Below are 23,841 nucleotides of genomic sequence, written 5' to 3' on the forward strand. Positions count from 1 at the left end.
CACTAGAGAGGTTATAGTACCATATTACCCCACTAGAGAGGTCATAGTACCATATTACCCCACTAGAGAGCTTATAGTACCATATTACCCCACTAGAGATCATAGTACCATATTACCCCACTAGAGAACTCATAGTACCATATTACCCCACTAGAGAACTCATAGTACCATATTACCCCACTAGAGAACTCATAGTACCATATTACCCCACTAGAGAACTCATAGTACCATATTACCACACTAGAGAACTCATAGTACCATATTACCCCACTAGAGAACTCATAGTACCATATTACCCCACTAGAGAGGTCATAGTACCATATTACCCCACTAGAGAACTCATAGTACCATATTACCCCACTAGAGAACTCATAGTACCATATTACCACACTAGAGAACTCATAGTACCATATTACCCCACTAGAGAACTCATAGTACCATATTACCCCACTAGAGATCATAGTACCATATTACCCCACTAGAGATCATAGTACCATATTACCCCACTAGAGAACTCATAGTACCATATTACCCCACTAGAGAACTCATAGTACCATATTACCCCACTAGAGGTCATAGTACCATATTACCCCACTAGAGAGGTCATAGTACCATATTACCCCACTAGAGAACTCATAGTACCATATTACCCCACTAGAGAGCTCATAGTACCATATTACCCCACTAGAGAGCTTATAGTACCATATTACCCCACTAGAGAACTCATAGTACCATATTACCCCACTAGAGAACTCATAGTACCATATTACCCCACTAGAGAGCTCATAGTACCATATTACCCCACTAGAGAGCTTATAGTACCATATTACCCCACTAGAGAACTCATAGTACCATATTACCCCACTAGAGAACTCATAGTACCATATTACCCCACTAGAGAGGTCATAGTACCATATTACCCCACTAGAGATCATAGTACCATATTACCCCACTAAAGAGGTCATAGTACCATATTACCCCACTAGAGAGGTCATAGTACCATATTACCCCACAAGAGAGCTCATAGTACCATATTACCCCACTAGAGAGGTCATAGTACTATAATACCCTGTAGTTCCTGTAGATGTGACACAAACTATTACTTATCTAGTAAAAGACAAGAGCAACATTCACACGTTTTAACAGACGACAGCATTACTTATCACTCCTGTTTAAGATCACGAGGTAAAGATGTTTATTTATTTAAGGTATTCCATAGTTTGTTCAGTGTTATCTGACTCCAGATATGAAAGGCAGAATTGTGTGTTTAGAGTTGTTCACGCTGCCCGAGTGGCTTTTATGTCTTACATTGAATAATAATATAATATGAATAATACTATATTATTAGCATGTTACTTTATGGTTGAACGTGTCAGAAGGGACATCTTCCTGCTGTAAAGCCTCACCTGTTGGTTTGGTCTTTATGCTGTAAACGAGTCGCCTTGTGGAAGAATTAAACAGACAGATGGTTTTATTATAACCGTCTCATGTTTCACAACATCTGGAGATTAACTGGTGTTTACCGTCTTCACGTTTATTTTGTTAAAATCAAACAAGACTGGAAAAAAACGAAAAATCCTCAGCGAACACAAATCAGGTTTAATCCAGCTGCACCTTCTCTGATGTCCACTAGGTCCCCTGATGTCCACTAGCCTCCTCTGATGTCCACTAGCCTCCTCTGATGTCCACTAGCGTCCTCTGATGTCCACTAGCCTCCTCTGATGTCCACTAGCCTCCTCTGATGTCCACTTTCGGTAGATTTTGGGGAGAAGATCCGGTGTAGACGTCCCATCAGACACATGTAGGGACACCTGGCTGTAGGGACACCTGTAGGGGACACCTGGCTGTAGGGATACCTGGCTGTAGGGGACACCTGGCTGTAGGGATACCTGGCTGTAGGGGACACCTGGCTGTAGGGACACCTGTAGGGGACACCTGGCTGTAGGGATACCTGGCTGTAAGGGATACCTGGCTGCAAGGGATACCTGGCTGTAGGGGACACCTGGCTGTAGGGGACACCTGGCTGTAGGGGACACCTGTAGGGGACGCCTGACTGAAGGGGACACCTGACTGTAGGGGACACCTGACTGTAGGGGACACCTGACTGTAGGGGACACCTGACTGTAGAGGACGCCTGACTGTAGAGGACGCCTGACTGTAGGGGACGCCTGACTGTAGGGGACACCTGTAGGGGACACCTGACTGAAGGGGACACCTGACTGTAGGGGACACCTGACTGTAGGGGACACCTGGGCCAGGTGTTGTCTTTGCTTCAGCTCTCGTCCAGCCGGTCGTCCTCCACGCCGTCGGCCCGGCTCTTCACCGTTATCTTCCACTCGTCCCCAACTTCCTCTCCGATCACTATCCTGGTCTCGCGCCTTTCTTTGCTTACTTCCTTCCTGTCTTCCTCCGTCTCCTTTCCTTCCTCCTCGCTGTCCTCCTCTAGCTTCTCAACTTCTTTTTTCCTGTCCTCCTCTGTCTCCTTCCTGTCTTCCACAACTTTGATTGTGTCCTTGTCTGTGTCCTCTGGCCTACCCTCCTTCTTTGTTTCCTTCTCTTCCTCCTTAATCTCCTCCCTAGTTTCCTCCCTGTATTTTTTTGTCTCCTTTCCTTCCTTCCCTTCCTCCACAATCTCTTCCTTGTCCTTTTTCGCCTCCTTTCCTTCCTTCCCTTCCTCCCCGGTATCTTCCCTGTCTTTTTTTGTCTTCTTTCTTTCCTCCTTGATCTCCTCCCTGGTCTGTTCCCTGTCCTTTTTCACCTCTTTTCCTTCCTTCCCTTCCTCCACAATCTCTTCAATGTCCTTTTTTGCCTCCTTTCCTTCTCCTTCTGTCTCCTCTGATGCCTTCTCTCCATCCCCTTGTTCGTCATCGGTGTCCTCCTCGTCTTCCAGCTCCAGCAGCTCAGAATAACCCTCCAGAGCCACCGGGCCCAGCAGGGTCTCCGTCAGGCTCTTGAGGAGGTCTGACTGGACCTCCTCTGGACTCCTCGTCTCCTCCTCCCCCTCTCGCCCCGGCAGGAGGCCCGTCAGGCGGAACGACTCCTTCCAAAGCCCTGGCAGTTTGTTTAGGAGCGTCAGGGCCTCGACCGCCCAGTCCACCAGCAGCTGGGCCACGTTGGCTTGGAGCTGGTGGGGCGACGCCTCGTCAAGCACCTTTGGGTTCCCTCGGGTGAACTTCGCCCAACGGGACAACAGGAAGTGCTGCAGAACCGGCTTCACGCAAATCTCCAGGGGCTGAAGACGTAAAGAGTCGCCTCCGGGGATCACGGCCGGCAGGGTTCCCGACCCGCTGATCGATGCCAGGAACGAATCCCCTGTGTGCTCCCGGTGTCGGTCCAAGACCAGCATCGACTTACTGGGCCCAGTTGGACCAGACACATGCTTCAGCCAAACCTTGTTAGTCCAGAGGTCCCGGGCTTCTTCCACCAACAGGCTCTCTGGTCCGGCCTCCAGCAGGATGAAGTCGGGCAGGACTTTCTCAGCCAGCTGCCGGTTGGCCAGCACCACAGAGGGCAGCATGGCGCCATCGGCCAGCACCGCCAGGTACACGGTGACCAGAGGTAGAGACCCCGTGAGCTCCAGGGCCTCCGAGCGGCGAGACTTGTCCTGAACTAACCTCAAATCCACAAAGAGACACAACTCGTCCATCGCGGCCACGGCGCTCTCGGGCAGCTTGTTGACCCGGATGACCTTCTGCGTGAAGTCCCTGAAGGACTTGACCTTGGCCTCCAGGGAAAGCGGCAGCGCGCGAGCCAGCGTGGCCGCCCTGCCGATGCTCCGAACGCCCAGCCGGTGCCTCAGCATGAAGCCCACCGCCCAGTCGTAGGAGATGCGGAAGGAGTCGCTGAACCCTCCCTTCTTCTTCAGCATGGAGGCCTTGTGGAAGAGGTTGCTCTCCGTGATGGGGAGCTGCTGCTCACGCATGGACAGCACCCAGGACACCATGCGGTCCTCGCCGTCGCCATTCGACTTCCGCCCCCGCTCGGTCGACTTCATGCGCCTCCTGGCGTCCTTCAGCCAGGACCGGATGAGCGGCGGCTCGGTTAGGAAGACCCTGGAGGCCTGGCGGAGTCCGTCACACAGAGCGAAGAGGGCGATCCGGAGCTGACGGGCGGTGAGGACATCGTCACGCTCTTTACCGGCAGGCGCTGGCCGGGGCCGGCCGGGCGTTGTTGTTGATGACGGCAGGTGAGGCATTGGACGTTTTTCTTCTTTGATGAATTCTTCCTTAATATCTTCCGGCTCATCACCATCATCATCATCATTATCATCATCAATGTCATCTAGCTCATTGTCAGAGAAGTCCATTTCCTCCACCGGCGCCATCGCCCCGCCCACGTTGCCCTCAACCTCCTTCACCATGATTTCTCCACTACAACACAGAGAACCAGACGTACAATGTTGTTAATATGACGGCCAGATGAGAGCGCAACAATAGCTCATGTGTGGTGGAACTATAGCTGTAAATCATTACCTTATTCTGTCCTTGATGAATCCGACTCTTGTTGATCCTGTAAACATCAAACATGCATCTTTAATAGCGTATAACCGTAGTAAATGGTAGGAAACAAACTTCTTCACACTTTGAAATGACCTCTATGAAACACTGACCTTTGTTTATGGGCGACAAGCCGTGAAACTCCCAGAAGCAGCGAGGCAGTTTGCACAGGTTGGTTCTGCAGACGATGCAGCCATACACGCTCTCGTGGCGGAGGTTCTTCAGGTGGCAGGTCTTGCACCTCTTGGAGATGCTGCTGATCTTCCCCATCCTGTGTCTCTGTTTCACCGGCGCTTCAGCCGGCTCCGCCCTCATCCCGCGGGAGCTGGCGATCTCGATGGTCTCGGAGGAGTTCTGAGCACACTTGGCGAGCTGGTTGCCCAGACGCTTGCGGAAGTTGACCTGAGTGAAGAGGCCGTCCTGCACCCAGGCCGGCGGGTTCTCCTTGCGGCTCTCCCGCAGCACGATGAAGGCGTTGACGATGCTCAGGTTGACCAAGAACCAGAAGAGGCTGCGCCAGTGCCGGTCCTGGGGGATTCCTCCCAGCGGGTTGCAGGCCAGCAACTGCTTGCAGATGTCAACCCCTCGCATGTTCTCCTGCAGGAGGCAGAAGGCCATGGGGCGGTCTATGGGGTCCAGTCCGCCCACTTTGGTCTGAGACCTCCTCCAAACAGTGTCCTGTTCACCCGGATCTGCATTCGTCGACAGGCAGCCCATCTCTTTGGCGTCCCTCCAGCGGGTGGCCAGCAGGGGGCCAAACTGTCTCTGCAGGAAGTCCCCAGGGTTCTCCAGGCAACCTTCCTCCCACAGCTCTCTGGGCAGTATGGGGCTGAGCGGCGGGAAGGAGCTGGAGGCGTAGATGCCCTGGTCCAGAAGCTTCTGCATGAGTGGGACCGATGCAAGAGAACTCGCCAGGTAGAGCTGGTGGTGTTGGTCCTCCAGATCCTTCACCAGCTCTGGCACCACGGTGAAGCCTTGCTCCTGGCCCTGCTTCTCCGCCACCTGGATGAAGAAGCGGTGGCAGTAGCCGGACTTGGAGTCGCAGAGCAGCCACACCCGAGGCTGGGTCTTTGGGTCCGCCTTTACGTTGCAGCTCCCCTCCTCCGGGCTGGGCAGCAGCGCCCGGTCCGCGGACAGGCAGCAGTTCGGCTGGTAGGCGTCCCACATAGCCCCTCCCAGAATATTCAGCATCGGCCTGAAGATGTGCAGCGAGTCGCCGGGGTCGCCGGTCCCACGGAACTCCGCCGTGGCGAAGCTGCCCATGCGGATGTTGGCGGCAATCTGCTTGAAGCGCTTGAAGCTCATGGCGCGGTAGAAGGTGTAGCTGTTGTCGTAGTGGCTCCAGGACCAGTAGTGCGACAGGTCGGGGAGGTTTTGGATCCCTATCAGAACGACCAGGCCCATGAAACCTTTGATCTCGTGGATGGTGGCGGGGACCCAGTCGGAGTAGCCGGAGCCCAGCAGGAACTGGCTGGTCTTGGCGTGGGCGTTGGTCTCGTTGGTGATCAGCTCCATAAGCTCCGATGGGAAGAGCAGGTGAAAGAAGTCGATGGCGTCGGTGTTCTTGGACAGGAAGTGATGAGGCCCGGCACTCTGCTTGAACGAGGCGATGCTGGAGTCGGAGCAGTTGCACTCTGCTGGTTGTGTCCAACAACCCGCAGACCTCCAGGACGGATCGGGCAAGTCCTGGTTCTGGACTGGTTCTTTCTCTTCTGAAGGGTGATGCTCTTCACTGGGGAAGAACTGGATGTCACGTTCAATGTGGCCTGAAAAAGAAGAGAAATGTGTCATCACTATATGTATATATATTAAATATGGGTCCGTCTCTGATGAGTCATGAAGAGATTAATGTCCCTTTAGAGATGATTTATTTATTTATTGATCATCTCTTGAACAGAAGATTGTTATTGAGAATATTTAAATGTATTTTGTCGATTCGGTTTCAAAATAATTTGTTGCCGTCTTTAAAAAAATAACTATAGACAAATAACTATTATCATTCAGTAATTATTTACATTTATTCTTCATGTATTCGGAACTGTGTGCTGCCATCAGACGACTGTGTGTGTGTGTGTGTGAGTATATGTGTCTGCGTGTGCGAGTATATGTGTGTGTGTGTGCGTGTGTGTGCGTGTGTGTGTGTGTGTGTGTGTGTGTGTGGTCTTACTCCTGGCATGACAGGTGGCGCTGTGGTGCTTCGGGTTCCTCAGCAGGTGATCAGCCATGTGATCTGCAGTCTGAGAGCTGAAGCAACAGCTAGAACACTGCAGCAGGAACACACTGCAACCAGGAAACAGTTATCACCTCTCTACTCCTGCTAGCAACACCTGCTAGCAATGCATGCTAGCAACGCATGTTAGTAACACCTGTTAGTAATACATGTTAGTAACACCTGTTAGTAATACATGTTAGTAATACATGTTAGTAACACCTGTTAGTAATACATGTTAGTAACACCTGTTAGTAACACATGTTAGTAACACATGTTAGTAACACCTGTTAGTAACACATGTTAGCAACACATGTTATTAACACCTGTTAGTAACACCTGTAACACCGGGGATATTCACTCATTCACATCTGATGACGTGTTTGACAGGCAGAAGAGTTTCAGAGGTGAAGAGCGACACCTGCAGGTCAGACTGAGCAACAACAGGTCTCACCATGGAGGAGGCAGTCTGTGGAGAGGAAGAACTTTGTCTTTGGTCTGCGGCACGTGGTGACTGAAAACAACAACAACAACCAGGATCAGAATCTCTGATGTAAAACACCCGTTGAATCAACACCTTTTCTAGGTTTGAATATCTTTCATATGTCTTCTCTATTGTTCAGCTCCAGGTGTATTAAAAGCTTTAACGGTGAGTTCTTACTGGATCATGTGGGACGCGTAGGCTCTGGAGCAGCAGCTGCTGTACGGACACAGCAGACACCGGACGTGAGTCGGGTAGTGGGCCGAGAAGTCCAGGACCCTGGTTCCACACTCCAGACACACCAGGTGGTCTGCATCGCCACCTGGAGTCCTGCAGAGATGACAGTCTCACCTGTTGACTCTGACTCTTAGACTCAGTCTCACCTGTTGACCCTGGCTCTTAGACTCAGTCTCACCTGTTGACTCTGACTATTAGTCTGAGTCTCACCTGTTGACTCTGACTATTAGTCTGAGTCTCACCTGTTGACTGATTTATAGTCTCAGTCTCACCTGTTGACTCTGACTATTAGTCTCAGTCTCACCTGTTGACTCTGACTATTAGTCTCAGTCTCACCTGTTGACTGATTTATAGTCTCAGTCTCACCTGTTGACTGACTCAAAGACTCAGTCTCACCTGTTGACCCTGACTATTAGTCTCAGTCTCACCTGTTGACTCTGACTATTAGTCTCAGTCTCACCTGTTGACTGATTTATAGTCTCAGTCTCACCTGTTGACTCTGACTCTTAGACTCAGTCTCACCTGTTGACTCTGACTATTAGTCTCAGTCTCACCTGTTGACTCTGACTATTAGTCTGAGTCTCACCTGTTGACTGATTTATAGTCTCAGTCTCACCTGTTGACTCTGACTCTTAGACTCAGTCTCACCTGTTGACCCTGACTCTTAGACTCAGTCTCACCTGTTGACCCTGACTCTTAGACTCAGTCTCACCTGTTGACCCTGGCTCTTAGACTCAGTCTCACCTGTTGACTCTGACTATTAGTCTGAGTCTCACCTGTTGACTCTGACTATTAGTCTGAGTCTCACCTGTTGACTGATTTATAGTCTCAGTCTCACCTGTTGACTCTGACTATTAGTCTCAGTCTCACCTGTTGACTCTGACTATTAGTCTCAGTCTCACCTGTTGACTGATTTATAGTCTCAGTCTCACCTGTTGACTGACTCAAAGACTCAGTCTCACCTGTTGACCCTGACTATTAGTCTCAGTCTCACCTGTTGACTCTGACTATTAGTCTCAGTCTCACCTGTTGACTGATTTATAGTCTCAGTCTCACCTGTTGACTCTGACTCTTAGACTCAGTCTCACCTGTTGACTCTGACTATTAGTCTCAGTCTCACCTGTTGACTCTGACTATTAGTCTGAGTCTCACCTGTTGACTGATTTATAGTCTCAGTCTCACCTGTTGACTCTGACTCTTAGACTCAGTCTCACCTGTTGACTCTGACTATTAGTCTCAGTCTCACCTGTTGACTCTGACTCTTAGACTCAGTCTCACCTGTTGACCCTGACTCTGAGACTCAGTCTCACCTGTTGACTCTGACTATTAGTCTGAGTCTCACCTGTTGACTCTGACTATTGGTCTCAGTCTCACCTGTTGACTGATTTATAGTCTCAGTCTCACCTGTTGACTCTGACTCTTAGACTCAGTCTCACCTGTTGACTCTGACTCTTAGACTCAGTCTCACCTGTTGACTGATTAATAGTCTCAGTCTCACCTGTTGACTGACTCAAAGACTCAGTCTCACCTGTTGACTGACTATCAGTCTCAGTATCACCTGTTGACTCTGACTCTTAGACTCAGTCTCACCTGTTGACTCTGACTATTAGTCTCAGTCTCACCTGTTGACTCTGACTATTAGTCTCAGTCTCACCTGTTCACTGATTTATAGTCTCAGTCTCACCTGTTGACTGACTCAAAGACTCAGTCTCACCTGTTGACCCTGACTATTAGTCTCAGTCTCACCTGATGACTGATTTATAGTCTCAGTCTCACCTGTTGACTCTGACTCTTAGACTCAGTCTCACCTGTTGACGGATTATTAGTCTCAGTCTCACCTGTTGACTCTGACTCTTAGACTCAGTCTCACCTGTTGACTGACTATTAGTCTCAGGCTCACCTGTTGACTCTGACTATTAGTCTCAGTCTCACCTGTTGACTGACTATCAGTCTCAGTCTCACCTGTTGACTCTGACTCTTAGACTCAGTCTCACCTGTTGACTCTGACTATTAGTCTCAGTCTCACCTGTTGACTCTGACTCTTAGACTCAGTCTCACCTGTTGACCCTGACTCTTAGACTCAGTCTCACCTGTTGACTCTGACTACTAGACTCAGTCTCACCTGTTGACGGACTCTTAGACTCAGTCTCACCTGTTGACTCTGACTATTAGTCTCAGTCTCACCTGTTGACTGATTTATAGTCTCAGTCTCACCTGTTGACTCTGACTCTTAGACTCAGTCTCACCTGTTGACTCTGACTATTAGTCTCAGTCTCACCTGTTGACTCTGACTATTAGTCTGAGTCTCACCTGTTGACTGATTTATAGTCTCAGTCTCACCTGTTGACTCTGACTCTTAGTCTCAGTCTCACCTGTTGACTCTGACTCTTAGACTCAGTCTCACCTGTTGACCCTGACTCTTAGACTCAGTCTCACCTGTTGACTCTGACTATTAGTCTGAGTCTCACCTGTTGACTCTGACTATTGGTCTCAGTCTCACCTGTTGACTGATTTATAGTCTCAGTCTCACCTGTTGACTCTGACTCTTAGACTCAGTCTCACCTGTTGACTCTGACTCTTAGACTCAGTCTCACCTGTTGACTGATTAATAGTCTCAGTCTCACCTGTTGACTGACTCAAAGACTCAGTCTCACCTGTTGACTCTGACTATTAGTCTCAGTCTCACCTGTTGACTCTGACTCTTAGTCTCAATCTCATCTGTTGACCCTGACTATTAGTCTCAGTCTCACCTGTTGACTGACTATCAGTCTCAGTCTCACCTGTTGACTCTGACTCTTAGACTCAGTCTCACCTGTTGACTCTGACTATTAGTCTCAGTCTCACCTGTTGACTCTGACTATTAGTCTCAGTCTCACCTGTTCACTGATTTATAGTCTCAGTCTCACCTGTTGACTGACTCAAAGACTCAGTCTCACCTGTTGACCCTGACTATTAGTCTCAGTCTCACCTGTTGACTGATTTATAGTCTCAGTCTCACCTGTTGACTCTGACTCTTAGACTCAGTCTCACCTGTTGACGGATTATTAGTCTCAGTCTCACCTGTTGACTCTGACTCTTAGACTCAGTCTCACCTGTTGACTCTGACTATTAGTCTCAGTCTCACCTGTTGACTCTGACTATTAGTCTCAGTCTCACCTGTTGACTGATTTATAGTCTCAGTCTCACCTGTTGACTCTGACTCTTAGACTCAGTCTCACCTGTTGACTCTGACTATTAGTCTCAGTCTCACCTGTTGACTCTGACTCTTAGACTCAGTCTCACCTGTTGACCCTGACTCTTAGACTCAGTCTCACCTGTTGACGGACTCTTAGACTCAGTCTCACCTGTTGACTCTGACTATTAGACTCTGTCTCACCTGTTGACTCTGACTATTAGTCTCAGTCTCACCTGTTGACTCTGACTCTTAGACTCAGTCTCACCTGTTGACCCTGACTCTTAGACTCAGTCTCACCTGTTGACCCTGACTCTTAGACTCAGTCTCACCTGTTGACGGACTCTTAGACTCAGTCTCACCTGTTGACTCTGACTATTAGACTCTGTCTCACCTGTTGACTCTGACTATTAGTCTCAGTCTCACCTGTTGACTCTGACTCTTAGACTCAGTCTCACCTGTTGACCCTGACTCTTAGACTCAGTCTCACCTGTTGACCCTGACTCTTAGACTCAGTCTCACCTGTTGACTCTGACTATTAGTCTGAGTCTCACCTGTTGACTGATTTATAGTCTCAGTCTCACCTGTTGACTCTGACTATTAGTCTCAGTCTCACCTGTTGACTCTGACTATTAGTCTCAGTCTCACCTGTTGACTGATTTATAGTCTCAGTCTCACCTGTTGACTCTGACTCTTAGACTCAGTCTCACCTGTTGACGGATTATTAGTCTCAGTCTCACCTGTTAACTTTGACTCTTAGACTCAGTCTCACCTGTTGACTCTGACTATTAGTCTCAGTCTCACCTGTTGACTCTGACTATTAGTCTGAGTCTCACCTGTTGACTCTGACTATTAGTCTCAGTTTCACCTGTTGACTCTGACTATTAGTCTCAGTCTCACCTGTTGACTCTGACTCTTAGACTCAGTCTCACCTGTTGACTCTGACTCTTAGACTCAGTCTCACTTGTTGACTCTGACTCTTAGACTCAGTCTCACTTGTTGACTCTGACTCTTACACTCTGTCTCACCTGTTGACTCTGACTATTAGTCTCAGTCTCACCTGTTGACTCTGACTCTTAGACTCAGTCTCACCTGTTGACCCTGACTCTTAGACTCAGTCTCACCTGTTGACCCTGACTCTTAGACTCAGTCTCACCTGTTGACTCTGACTATTAGTCTGAGTCTCACCTGTTGACTCTGACTATTAGTCTCAGTCTCACCTGTTGACTGATTTATAGTCTCAGTCTCACCTGTTGACTCTGACTCTTAGACTCAGTCTCACCTGTTGACTCTGACTCTTAGACTCAGTCTCACCTGTTGACTGATTAATAGTCTCAGTCTCACCTGTTGACTGACTCAAAGACTCAGTCTCACCTGTTGACTCTGACTATTAGTCTCAGTCTCACCTGTTGACTCTGACTCTTAGTCTCAGTCTCATCTGTTGACCCTGACTATTAGTCTCAGTCTCACCTGTTGACTGATTTATAGTCTCAGTCTCACCTGTTGACTGACTCAAAGACTCAGTCTCACCTGTTGACTGACTCAAAGACTCAGTCTCACCTGTTGACTCTGACTATTAGTCTCAGTCTCACCTGTTGACTATGACTCTTAGTCTCAGTCTCACCTGTTGACCCTGACTATTAGTCTCAGTCTCACCTGTTGACTCTGACTATTAGTCTCAGTCTCACCTGTTCACTGATTTATAGTCTCAGTCTCACCTGTTGACTCTGACTCTTCGTCTCAGTCTCACCTGTTGACTGACTCTTCGTCTCACCTGTTGACTCTGACTCTTAGTCTCAGTCTCACCTTTTGACTCTGACTCTTAGTCTCAGTCTCACCTGTTGACTCTCACTCTTAATCTCAGTCTCACCTGTTGACTCTGATTTATAGTCTCAGTCTCACCTGTTGATTGATTTATAGTCTCAGTCTCACCTGTTGACTGATTTATAGTCTCAGTCTCACCTGTTGACTCTGACGTTTCGTCTCAGTCTCACCTGTTGACTCTGACTCTTCGTCTCACCTGTTGACTCTGACTCTTCGTCTCACCTGTTGACTCTGACTCTTCGTCTCACATATTGACTCTGACTCTCAGTCTCACCTGTTGACTCTGACTCATAGTCTCAGTCTCACCTGTTGACTCTGACTCTTAGACTCAGTCTCACCTGTTGACTCTGACTCTTAGACTCAGTCTCACCTGTTGACTCTGACTCTTAGTCTCAGTCTCACCTGTTGACCCTGACTATTAGTCTCAGTCTCACCTGTTGACTGACTATCAGTCTCAGTCTCACCTGTTGACTGACTATTAGTCTCAGTCTCACCTGTTGACTCTGACTCTTAGACTCAGTCTCACCTGTTGACGGACTATCAGTCTCAGCTGTTGACTCTGACTCTTAGACTCAGTCTCACCTGTTGACTGACTATTAGTCTCAGTCTCACCTGTTGACTCTGACTCTTCGTCTCAGTCTCACCTGTTGACTCTGACTCTTCGTCTCAGTCTCACCTGTTGACTGACTCTTCGTCTCACCTGTTGACTCTGACTCTTAGTCTCAGTCTCACCTGTTGACTCTGACTCTTAGTCTCAGTCTCACCTGTTGACTCTGACTCTTAATCTCAGTCTCACCTGTTGACTCTGACTATTAGTCTCAGTCTCACCTGTTGACTGACTCTTCGTCTCAGTCTCACCTGTTGACTCTGACTCTTAGTCTCAGTCTCACCTGTTGACTGACTCTTAGTCTCAGTCTCACCTGTTGACTCTGACTCTTAATCTCAGTCTCACCTGTTGACTCTGATTTATAGTCTCAGTCTCACCTGTTGATTGATTTATAGTCTCAGTCTCACCTGTTGACTGATTTATAGTCTCAGTCTCACCTGTTGACTCTGAGTCTTCGTCTCAGTCTCACCTGTTGACTGACTCTTCGTCTCAGTCTCACCTGTTGACTCTGACTCATAGTCTCAGTCTCACCTGTTGACTCTGACTCTTCGTCTCAGTCTCACCTGCTGACGTGGATTCTGCGGCCCACGGGTCTCTTGGTGGGGGAATTGTGGAGGCCGGGACTCCTCTGGAGCGGACGCTTCTCGGTCTTGATGTTGATTGGCTGGACGAGGGAGGCGGGGCTCTGGAGCAGCCGGCCCCCTGATAGCGACAGAGGCCTGATCTTCCCATAAGTCCTGATCGTCACCTGGAGACACACGGGTCAATAATAAGCACGGGCCTGGAGATGAAGAGGTCCAAGGGGCTGACGAGCTGACCTTTGACCCCGGCGGCAGTCCTTCCAGCTGAGCCGGCCGGCGGAAGCAGCGATGGTTCTCATGCTTGTGCTGCATCTTGTCCTTCAGGAAGATGAACTGGAGACGACACCTGTTGCAGTGGAAGGCCTGATTCACCTGAGAAGAGTCACACTGTGAGAGAGAGTGAGTGTGTGTGTGTGTGTGTCTGTGTCTGTGTGTGTGTATGTGCGCGTGCGTGTGCGTGTGTGTGTGTGTGTTACCTGGTGTCTCAGCAGGTGCTGCTGGTAGCTAACGGGGTTCCTTGTGACCTTCAGGCAGAACACACACATCAGGAAGCGAGAGTCTCTGTGGAAGCTGGAGAAGTGCTGCAGGATGTCGGAGTAGAAGGACGAGCGATAGGAGCACACCTGCAAGTCACACCTGAGTTAACGAGGCCCGAGGACACACAGGTTAGGGGGGACAGGGGTCAGAGGTCAAACTCACCTGGCAGACATAGGGCATCTCTCCGGGTTTGTGGTTGGACTTCATGTGGTTCAAGAAGGCCGGCTCGTTCTCAAATGCCCACTCACAAATACGACACACACCTGAGAGACAGAGACAGGTGAGACCTGAGTAGAGTCCTGATGAAGACAGGTGAGTCCCAGTAAAGACAGGTGAGACCTGAGTAGAGTCCTGATGAAGACAGGTGAGTCCTAGTAAAGACAGGTGAGTCCCAGGAGAAGACCAAAGGGTCCCATGTCCAGTCCAGGCACCAGCATTGCTTGTATCTTTCAGGCCGACATCAATTCATTGCCATAAACTGTAAATCCTCCACGGTTTCCCTCAGGGTTCTGTGCTTGGTCTCCTCCTCTTCATCATTTACATCCTTCCCCTTGGACAAATCATCCGTGGTCATGGTCTTGATTTCCACTGCTACACAGACGACACCCAACTCTACCTCTCTCCAAGACCTCAGTCACCCACTCCACTCTCACCACCTGTCTCACTCTCACCACCTGTCTCACTGATATAATATCATGGAAGAAACAGAACCCTTCACCTGTAAACTCCTGCTCCCTTCACATGTTAACTCCTGCTCCCTGCACATGTTAATTCCTGCTCCCTTCACCTGTAAACTCCTGCTCCCTTCACATGTTAACTCCTGCTCCCTTCACATGTTAACTCCTGCTCCCTTCACATGTTAATTCCTGCTCCCTTCACCTGTAAACTCCTGCTCCCTTCACATGTTAACTCCTGCTCCCTTCACATGTTAACTCCTGCTCCCTTCACATGTTAACTCCTGCTCCCTTCCCTTCACCTGTTAACTCCTGCTCCCTTCACCTGTAAACTCCTGCTCCCTTCACCTGTTAACTCCTGCTCCCTTCACCTGTTAACTCCTGCTCCCTACCCTTCACCTGTTAACTCCTGCTCCCTACCCTTCACCTGTTAACTCCTGCTCCCTTCACCTGTTAACTCCTGCTCTCTACCCTTCACCCTTTAACTCCTGCTCCCTTCACCTGTTAACTCCTGCTCCCTACCCTTCACCTGTTAACTCCTGCTCCCTTCACCTGTTAACTCCTGCTCCCTACCCTTCACCTGTTAACTCCTGCTCCCTACCCTTCACCTGTTAACTCCTGCTCCCTTCACCTGTTAACTCCTGCTCCCTACCCTTCACCTGTTAACTCCTGCTCCCTACCCTTCACCTGTTAACTCCTGCTCCCTACCCTTCACCTGTTAACTCCTGCTCCCTACCCTTCACCTGTTAACTCCTTCTCCCTTCACATGTTAACTCCTGCTCCCTTCACATGTTAACTCCTGCTCCCTCCACCTGTAAACTCCTGCTCCCTACCCTTCACCTGTTAACTCCTGCTCCCTTCACCTGTTAACTCCTGCTCCCTACCCTTCACATGTTAACTCCTGCTCCCTACCCTTCACCTGTTAACTCCTGCTCCCTTCACATGTTAACTCCTGCTCCCTTCACATGTTAACTCCTGCTCCCTTCACCTGTAAACTCCTACTCCCTTCACCTGTTAACTCCTGCTCCCTTCACATGTTAACTCCTGCTCCCTTCACATGTTAACTCCTGCTCCCTTCACCTGTTAACTCCTGCTCCCTTCACATGTTAACTCCTGCTCCCTTCACCTGTTAACTCCTGCTCCCTTCACCTGTTAACTCCTGCTCCCTACCTTTCACCTGTTAACTCCTGCTCCCTACCCTTCACCTGTTAACTCCTGCTCCCTACCCTTAACCAGTTAACTCCTGCTCCCTACCCTCCACCTGTTAACTCCTGCTCCCTACCCTTCACCAGTTAACTCCTGCTCCCTTCACCTGTTAACTCCTGCTCCCTACCCTTAACCTGTTAACTCCTGCTCCCTACCCTTCACCTGTAAACTCCTGCTCCCTTCACCTGTTAACTCCTGCTCCCTACCCTTCACCTGTTAACTCCTGCTCCCTTCACCTGTTAACTCCTGCTCCCTTCACCTGTTAACTCCTGCTCCCTACCCTTAACCTGTTAACTCCTGCTCCCTACCCTTCACCTGTTAACTCCTGCTCCCTACCCTTCACCTGTTAACTCCTGCTCCCTACCCTTCACCTGTTAACTCTTGCTCCCTTCACCTGTTAACTCTTGCTCCCTACCCTTAACCTGTTAACTCCTGCTCCCTACCCTTCACCTGTTAACTCCTGCTCCCTTCACCTGTTAACTCCTGCTCCCTTCACCTGTTAACTCCTGCTCCCTACCCTTAACCTGTTAACTCCTGCTCCCTACCCTTCACCTGTTAACTCCTGCTTCCTACCCTTCACCTGTTAACTCCTGCTTCCTACCCTTCACCTGTTAACTCCTGCTTCCTACCCTTCACCTGTTAACTCCTGCTTCCTACCCTTCACCTGTTAACTCCTGCTCCCTACCCTTCACCTGTTAACTCCTGCTTCCTACCCTTCACCTGTTAACTCCTGCTCCCTTCACCTGTTAACTCCTTCTCCCGACCCTTCACCTGTTAACTCCTGCTCCCTACCCTTCACCTGTTAACTCCTGCTCCCTTCACCTGTTAACTCCTGCTCCCTACCCTTCACCTGTTAACTCCTTCTCCCGACCCTTCACCTGTTAACTCCTGCTCCCTACCCTTCACCTGTTAACTCCTGCTCCCTTCACCTGTTAACTCCTGCTCCCTACCCTTCACCTGTTAACTCCTGCTCCCTACACTTCACCTGTTAACTCCTGCTCCCTACCCTTCACCTGTTAACTCCTTCTCCCGACCCTTCACCTGTTAACTCCTGCTCCCTACCCTTCACCTGTTAACTCCTGCTCCCTTCACCTGTTAACTCCTGCTCCCTACCCTTCACCTGTTAACTCCTTCTCCCGACCCTTCACCTGTTAACTCCTGCTCCCTACCCTTCACCTGTTAACTCCTGCTCCCTTCACCTGTTAACTCCTTCTCCCGACCCTTCACCTGTTAACTCCTGCTCCCTACACTTCACCTGTTAACTCCTGCTCCCTACCCTTCACCTGTTAACTCCTTCTCCCGACCCTTCACCTGTTAACTCCTGCTCCCTACCCTTCACCTGTTAACTCCTGCTCCCTTCACCTGTTAACTCCTTCTCCCGACCCTTCACCTGTTAACTCCTGCTCCCTACACTTCACCTGTTAACTCCTGCTCCCTTCACTTGTTAACTCCTGCTCCCTACCCTTCACCTGTTCACTCCTGCTCCCTACCCTTCACCTGTTAACTCCTGCTTCCTACCCTTTTTATTATTATTATTATTAAATGTTCAGGTGTGTGACCAGGTGTGGTTCTTACAGGAGGAGGGGGCTGGGCCATGCACCTGGTCCTGGTGGCTCTGCAGCTGAGCTGGAGAAGAGAACTGTCGGTAACAGAAGCTGCAGCACTTCCTGTCTTCACCTGCCGCTCCTCCAGCCAGCGCCGAGTGGTGGAGCATGTGCTGCATCAACCTACACACACACACACACACACACACACACACACACACACACACACACACACACACACACACACACACACACACACACACACACACACTTAAGCACACAGACTACTGCACCTGCATCCAGACAGGTACTCAGGTGTGTTCAGGTGCTCAGGGGTTCTCGGGTGTGTTCAGGTGTGTTCAGGTGCTTGTTGGTCCCACCTCAGGTTGTTCTCGGCCAGGTAAGTGCAGCTCTGGCAGGTGAAGGTGGAGGTCTTGATCCCCAGTGGCAGCGGCTTCCTCAGACTCAGGTCGCCCTCACAGGTGCCGTAGTAGAACTCCTCCACACTCATCACCACCCGGTGAGGGTCGGAGGTCGGTAGTGAGGTCACACTGTGGGCGGAGCCAGGAGCTGCAGGACACAGGTGAGAGTGGTACCACAGCATCTTAGGTTCTACAGGTGAGAGGTACCACAGCATCTTAGGTTCTACAGGTGAGTGGTACCACAGCATCTTAGGTTCTACAGGTGAGAGGTACCACAGCATCTTAGGTTCTACAGGTGAGTGGTACCACAGCATCTTAGGTTCTACAGGTGAGAGGTACCACAGCATCTTAGGTTCTACAGGTGAGTGGTACCACAGCATCTTAGGTTCTACAGGTGAGTGGTACCACAGCATCTTAGGTTCTACAGGTGAGAGGTACCACAGCATCTTAGGTTCTACAGGTGAGTGGTACCACAGCATCTTAGGTTCTACAGGTGAGTGGTACCACAGCATCTTAGGTTCTACAGGTGAGTGTTTGATGGTGACCCTCAACACTTCCTGTCGCTCCTTCACAATAAAAGTCCAGCAACTTAAAATTAATTAAGTTAGTTTTTTGCATAAATACGTGTTTATAAGGCAATAAAGAATAGATTCACATTGAGATTAGGTTGGACCCGCGCACAAAGTTCAAACTAATGATTTAAAACTTAAATAATAGTTTGGATGAACCGGTTTGAAAATCTCAAAAGGTAACTCTTAATAATAAATATATTATTAGATAGATAAAGGAGCAGAAGACAGAAATACTCAAGTTAGTACAAGTACCTCAAACTGTCCTAAAGTAGAGTACTTGTACATGTTCCACTAATCAATAACGTCTTGTACCGCTGCTGAAGATTCTGGTGACGCCATTAGCCGACCCAGAGGGGAGGGCGGGGGAAGCCGCCAGCTTCAGGGAGTTGGCTCCGCCCACCTGGGTCATCTGAAGGTTAACTGAAAAAAGACAAAAAGGATCAATAATCAATATCTCCCTGAATCGATCAATCGATCGATCAGATGTGATCAGATGTGATCAGATGTGACGGACCGGGTGCTGGCGTGCCAGAGCGGAACGTCAGTGTGGCAGGCAGCTGCATGGCGGTGAAGGCGGAGCCTCTTAAGGGGGCGGGGCCTGGTCTGGTCTGGCCCGCCTGGCCCTGAGGAACCGGGGACACGGCCACGCTGGGCCGGACCAGCTGACCCAGCGACGGCGCTGTAAAGGAAGTGGGGGACAGCAGCAGCGTGAGCGACCCGATCAATAAGCCGGTCAATAACCTGGTCAATAACCTGGTCAATAGATAGATAGAATACTTTAATGTCATTGTCAAAAACAACGAAAAACAGTTTAGCAGCTCTTACAGTAATTGATCGGGTTATTGACCTGGTTATTAACCCGGTCAATAACCAGGTCAATAACCCGATCAATAACCTGATCAATAACCAGGCCAATAACCAGGTCAATAACCCGATCAATAACCAGGTCAATAACCCGATCAATAACCAGGTCAATAACCAGATCAATAACCAGGTCAATAATCCGATCAATAACCAGGTCAATAACCCGATCAATAACCAGGTCAATAACCCGATCAATAACCAGGTCAATAACCAGGTCAATAACCCGATCAAAAACCAGGTCAATAACCCGGTCAATAACCCGATCAATAACCAGGTCAATAACCAGGTCAATAACCCGGTCAATAACCAGATCAATAACCCGATCAATAACAAGGTCAATAACCCGGTCAATAACCAGGTCAATAACCCGGTCAATAACCCGATCAATAACCAGGTCAATAACCCGGTCAATAACCCGATCAATAACCCGGTCAATAACCCGATCAATAACCAGGTCAATAACCCGGTCAATAACCAGGTCAATAACCCGGTCAATAACCCGATCAATAACCAGGTCAATAACCAGGTCAATAACCCGGTCAATAACCAGATCAATAACCCGATCAATAACCAGGTCAATAACCCGGTCAATAACCAGGTCAATAACCCGGTCAATAACCAGGTCAATAACCCGGTCAATAACCCGATCAATAACCAGGTCAATAACCCGGTCAATAACCAGGTCAATAACCCGGTCAATAACCAGGTCAATAACCCGATCAATAACCAGGTCAATAACCCGATCAATAACCAGGTCAATAACCCGGTCAATAACCAGGTCAATAACCAGGTCAATAACCCGGTCAATAACCCGGTCAATAACCCGGTCAATAACCAGGTCAACGGGCTCATTGAAGAGAGAGGGCCTACACTGGATCAGCGTGAGGGGCTGGACCGTCTGACCCGGCTGCAGGTTCAGCAGCAGAGGAGCGCTGCGGTTCATCACCGGGAAACCCTGCAGGGGAACACATGACATCACATGACTTCACATGACATTATATCACATGACATGACTTCACATGACATGACATTATATCACATGACATGACATTATATCACATGACTTCACATGACATGACTTCACATCACATAACATCACATGACTTCACATCACATGACTTCACATCACATGACATCACATGACTTCACATTATATCACATGACTTCACATGACATGACATTATATCACATGACTTCACATGACATTATATCACATGACTTCACATGACATTATATCACATGACTTCACATGACATCACATTATATCACATCACATTATATCACATGACATCACATCACATTATATCACATGACTTCACATGACATCACATTATATCACATCACATTATATCACATGACATGACATCACATCGCATGACATGACATTATATCACATGACTTCACATGACATTATATCACATGACTTCACATGACATTATATCACATGACTTCACATGACATCACATTATATCACATCACATTATATCACATGACATCACATCACATTATATCACATGACTTCACATGACATCACATTATATCACATCACATTATATCACATGACATGACATCACATCGCATGACATGACATTATATCACATGACTTCCCATGACATTATATCACATGACTTCACATGACATCACATCACATGACACTATATCACATGACATGACATTACATCACATGACTTCACATCACATGACATCACATTATATCACATGACATGACATCACATGACATGACTTCACATCACATGACTTCACATGCCATGACATCACATGACTGAAATGACATCACATGACTTGACATGACATCACATGTGAAGTCATGTGATGTCATGTGAAGTCACATGACATCACATGTGACTTCACATGATATGACTTCACATGACATCACAAGACTTCACATGACATCACATGACATGACTTCACATGACATCACATGACTTCACATGACATCACGTGATATGACTTCACATGACATCACAAGACTTCACATGACATCACGTGATATGACTTCACATGACATCACAAGACTTCACATGACATCACGTGATATGACTTCACATGACATCACAAGACTTCACATGACATCACGTGATATGACTTCACATGACATCACATGACTTCACATGACATCACAAGACTTCACATGACATCACGTGATATGACTTCACATGACATCACAAGACTTCACATGACATCACGTGATATGACTTCACATGACATCACGTGATATGACTTCACATGACATCACAAGACTTCACATGACATCACGTGATATGACTTCACATGACATCACATGATATGACATCACATGACATCACATGACATGGTATGACGTCACATGACATGACTTCACAGACTGCTCGTTATGTCCCGTAGTGATTATTGACTACGGTAAAGCGTGTGTTGGTTCCACCACGTTCTCCCCCATCTAGACAGGAAGTGGGCGGTAGAGCAGCAAAGCCCGCCTCCGGCTTCATTTGATTGGCCCACTTCTTACCTGGCAGATCACCGTGGTACCTGACGCTGAACACCTGACCTGCTGTTGTTGGAGACAAGAGATCAACTCGTATCAAAGCGCCGCCTCCAGAGGCCATGTTGGAATATTAATATTAAAAGTTATTTGAAGATTTTTATCTGTGTCCGTTTATGATCTATATATATATATATATATATATATATACGACAAAAACGATTCATATATTCATTTAAAGAAGACTCAGCAGAATAGTTAATAACAAGTTAGTTGTATATATATATATATATATTTATATATAGATCATATTCTACACACACACACTAATAGTGAACAATACTGCAGTGGGATTTATTTATATTTTTTACGTGTGATTATAAGATAAAATGATCATAAAATACGACGATAGATATTAAAAGCTAGATTTGAAAATATTAATAGAAGCTGTACAATATATACTACATTTAAATTATGACAATATTTAAAAGAGGCTAAAAGATTTATTTAATGAATATTAACAAATTCCAGATTTGAGCATTTGTGACTGCAGACCAATGACAGGAGAGAACAGAATGGACCAATGAGAGAAGAGAACAGAAAGGACCAATGAGAGGAGAGAAAAGAACGGACCAATGAGAGGAGAGAACAGAAAGAACCAATGAGAGGAGAGAACAGAACGGACCAATGAGAGGAGAGAACAGAAAGAACCAATGAGAGGAGAGAACAGAACGGACCAATGAGAGAAGAGAACAGAAAGGACCAATGAGAGGAGAGAACAGAACGGACCAATGAGAGGAGAGAACAGAAAGAACCAATGAGAGGAGAGAACAGAACGGACCAATGAGAGAAGAGAACAGAACGGACCAATGAGAGGAGAGAACGGACCAATGAGAGGAGAGAACAGAACGGACCAATGAGAGGAGAGAACAGAACGGACCAATGAGAGAAGAGAACAGAACGGACCAATGAGAGGAGAGAACAGAACGGATCAATGAGAGGAGAGAACAGAACGGACCAATGAGAGGAGAGAACAGAACGGACCAATGAGAGGAACACATCTTGGTAGAGGTGCGTTTGTTTCGTGTACCTGTGTGGTGAGGAGGATGGGCGAGGCGTGGCGCGTCCCGGGGGCGGCTGGGAGGAGGAACGTCCCGGCCGCCGTCTGCGTCAGGAAGAGGGGCGGGGCCTGAGCCATCATGGGCGGGGCCTGAGCCATCAGGGGCGGGGCCTGAGCCATCAGGGACGGGGCCACAGACGGCTTGGAGGACGGGCCGAGGCGGGAGACGGGAGGATGAGGAGGAGGAAGAGGAGGAAGAGAAGGCCTCACAGGAGAGCAGACGATCTGCACAAGAGGAGGAGCTGAGGGACGAGGAAGCAGATTGAAAACCCCGCCCCCAACGACAGACACACACACACACACACACACACACACACACACACACACACACACACACCTGTCTGAGGTGTGATTGGTGGAATCCAAGGGGGCGGAGTCTCAGAGGCTGGAAGGGGAGGCGGTGAATCCTCCACTAGAGACAAACAGGAGGAGTTAGAGACCTGTCACTCACCTTTAGCTGTGTGTGTGTGTGTGTGTGTGTGTGTGTGTGTGTGTGTGTGTGTCTCTCTCTCACTTGGTTCCATGAAGTCCACCTCGTCTTCCTCCACGTTGTCGTCCACCTGTTGCCATGGCTCCAGCTCCTCTTCATCACACTCCATAAACAGCTCTGTCTCCATGTTGCTATGGAAACAAGAGATGGTCCACACAATAATAAAAACTGTTATCACTAATGCATGTATAAGCAGTGTGTTATTACTTATTTAAAATAATACAATGCATGTATAAGCAGTGTGTTAATACTTATTTAAATTAATATAACGCATGTATAAGCAGTGTGTTATTGGACTTATTTAAAGTAATATAATGCATGTATAA

The 23,841-nt window shown here is 48.3% G+C and overlaps 1 protein-coding gene across 1 annotated transcript; it reads right to left on the reverse strand.

Annotated features, from left to right (window-relative positions):
- Positions 1-1,190: 1,190 nt before the first annotated feature.
- Positions 1,191-23,642, reverse strand: pogzb (pogo transposable element derived with ZNF domain b; the record flags this gene model as incomplete). The annotated part of the gene is made up of 15 exons (XM_079227412.1): positions 1,191-4,370; positions 4,473-4,509; positions 4,610-6,262; positions 6,664-6,776; positions 7,160-7,219; positions 7,367-7,516; positions 13,590-13,774; positions 13,845-13,979; positions 14,084-14,230; positions 14,307-14,407; positions 17,600-17,751; positions 17,949-18,556; positions 22,996-23,267; positions 23,363-23,437; positions 23,540-23,642. The coding sequence occupies 15 exons, from the start codon at positions 23,640-23,642 to the stop codon at positions 2,273-2,275; spliced, it is 5,889 nt and encodes a 1,962-aa protein (XP_079083538.1). The 3' UTR covers positions 1,191-2,272.
- Between the last annotated feature and the right edge of the window lie 199 nt (positions 23,643-23,841).

The sequence above is a fragment of the Taurulus bubalis genome (genome assembly GCF_910589615.1).
Source record: "Taurulus bubalis genome assembly, chromosome: 12".
NCBI lineage: Eukaryota > Metazoa > Chordata > Actinopteri > Perciformes > Cottidae > Taurulus > Taurulus bubalis.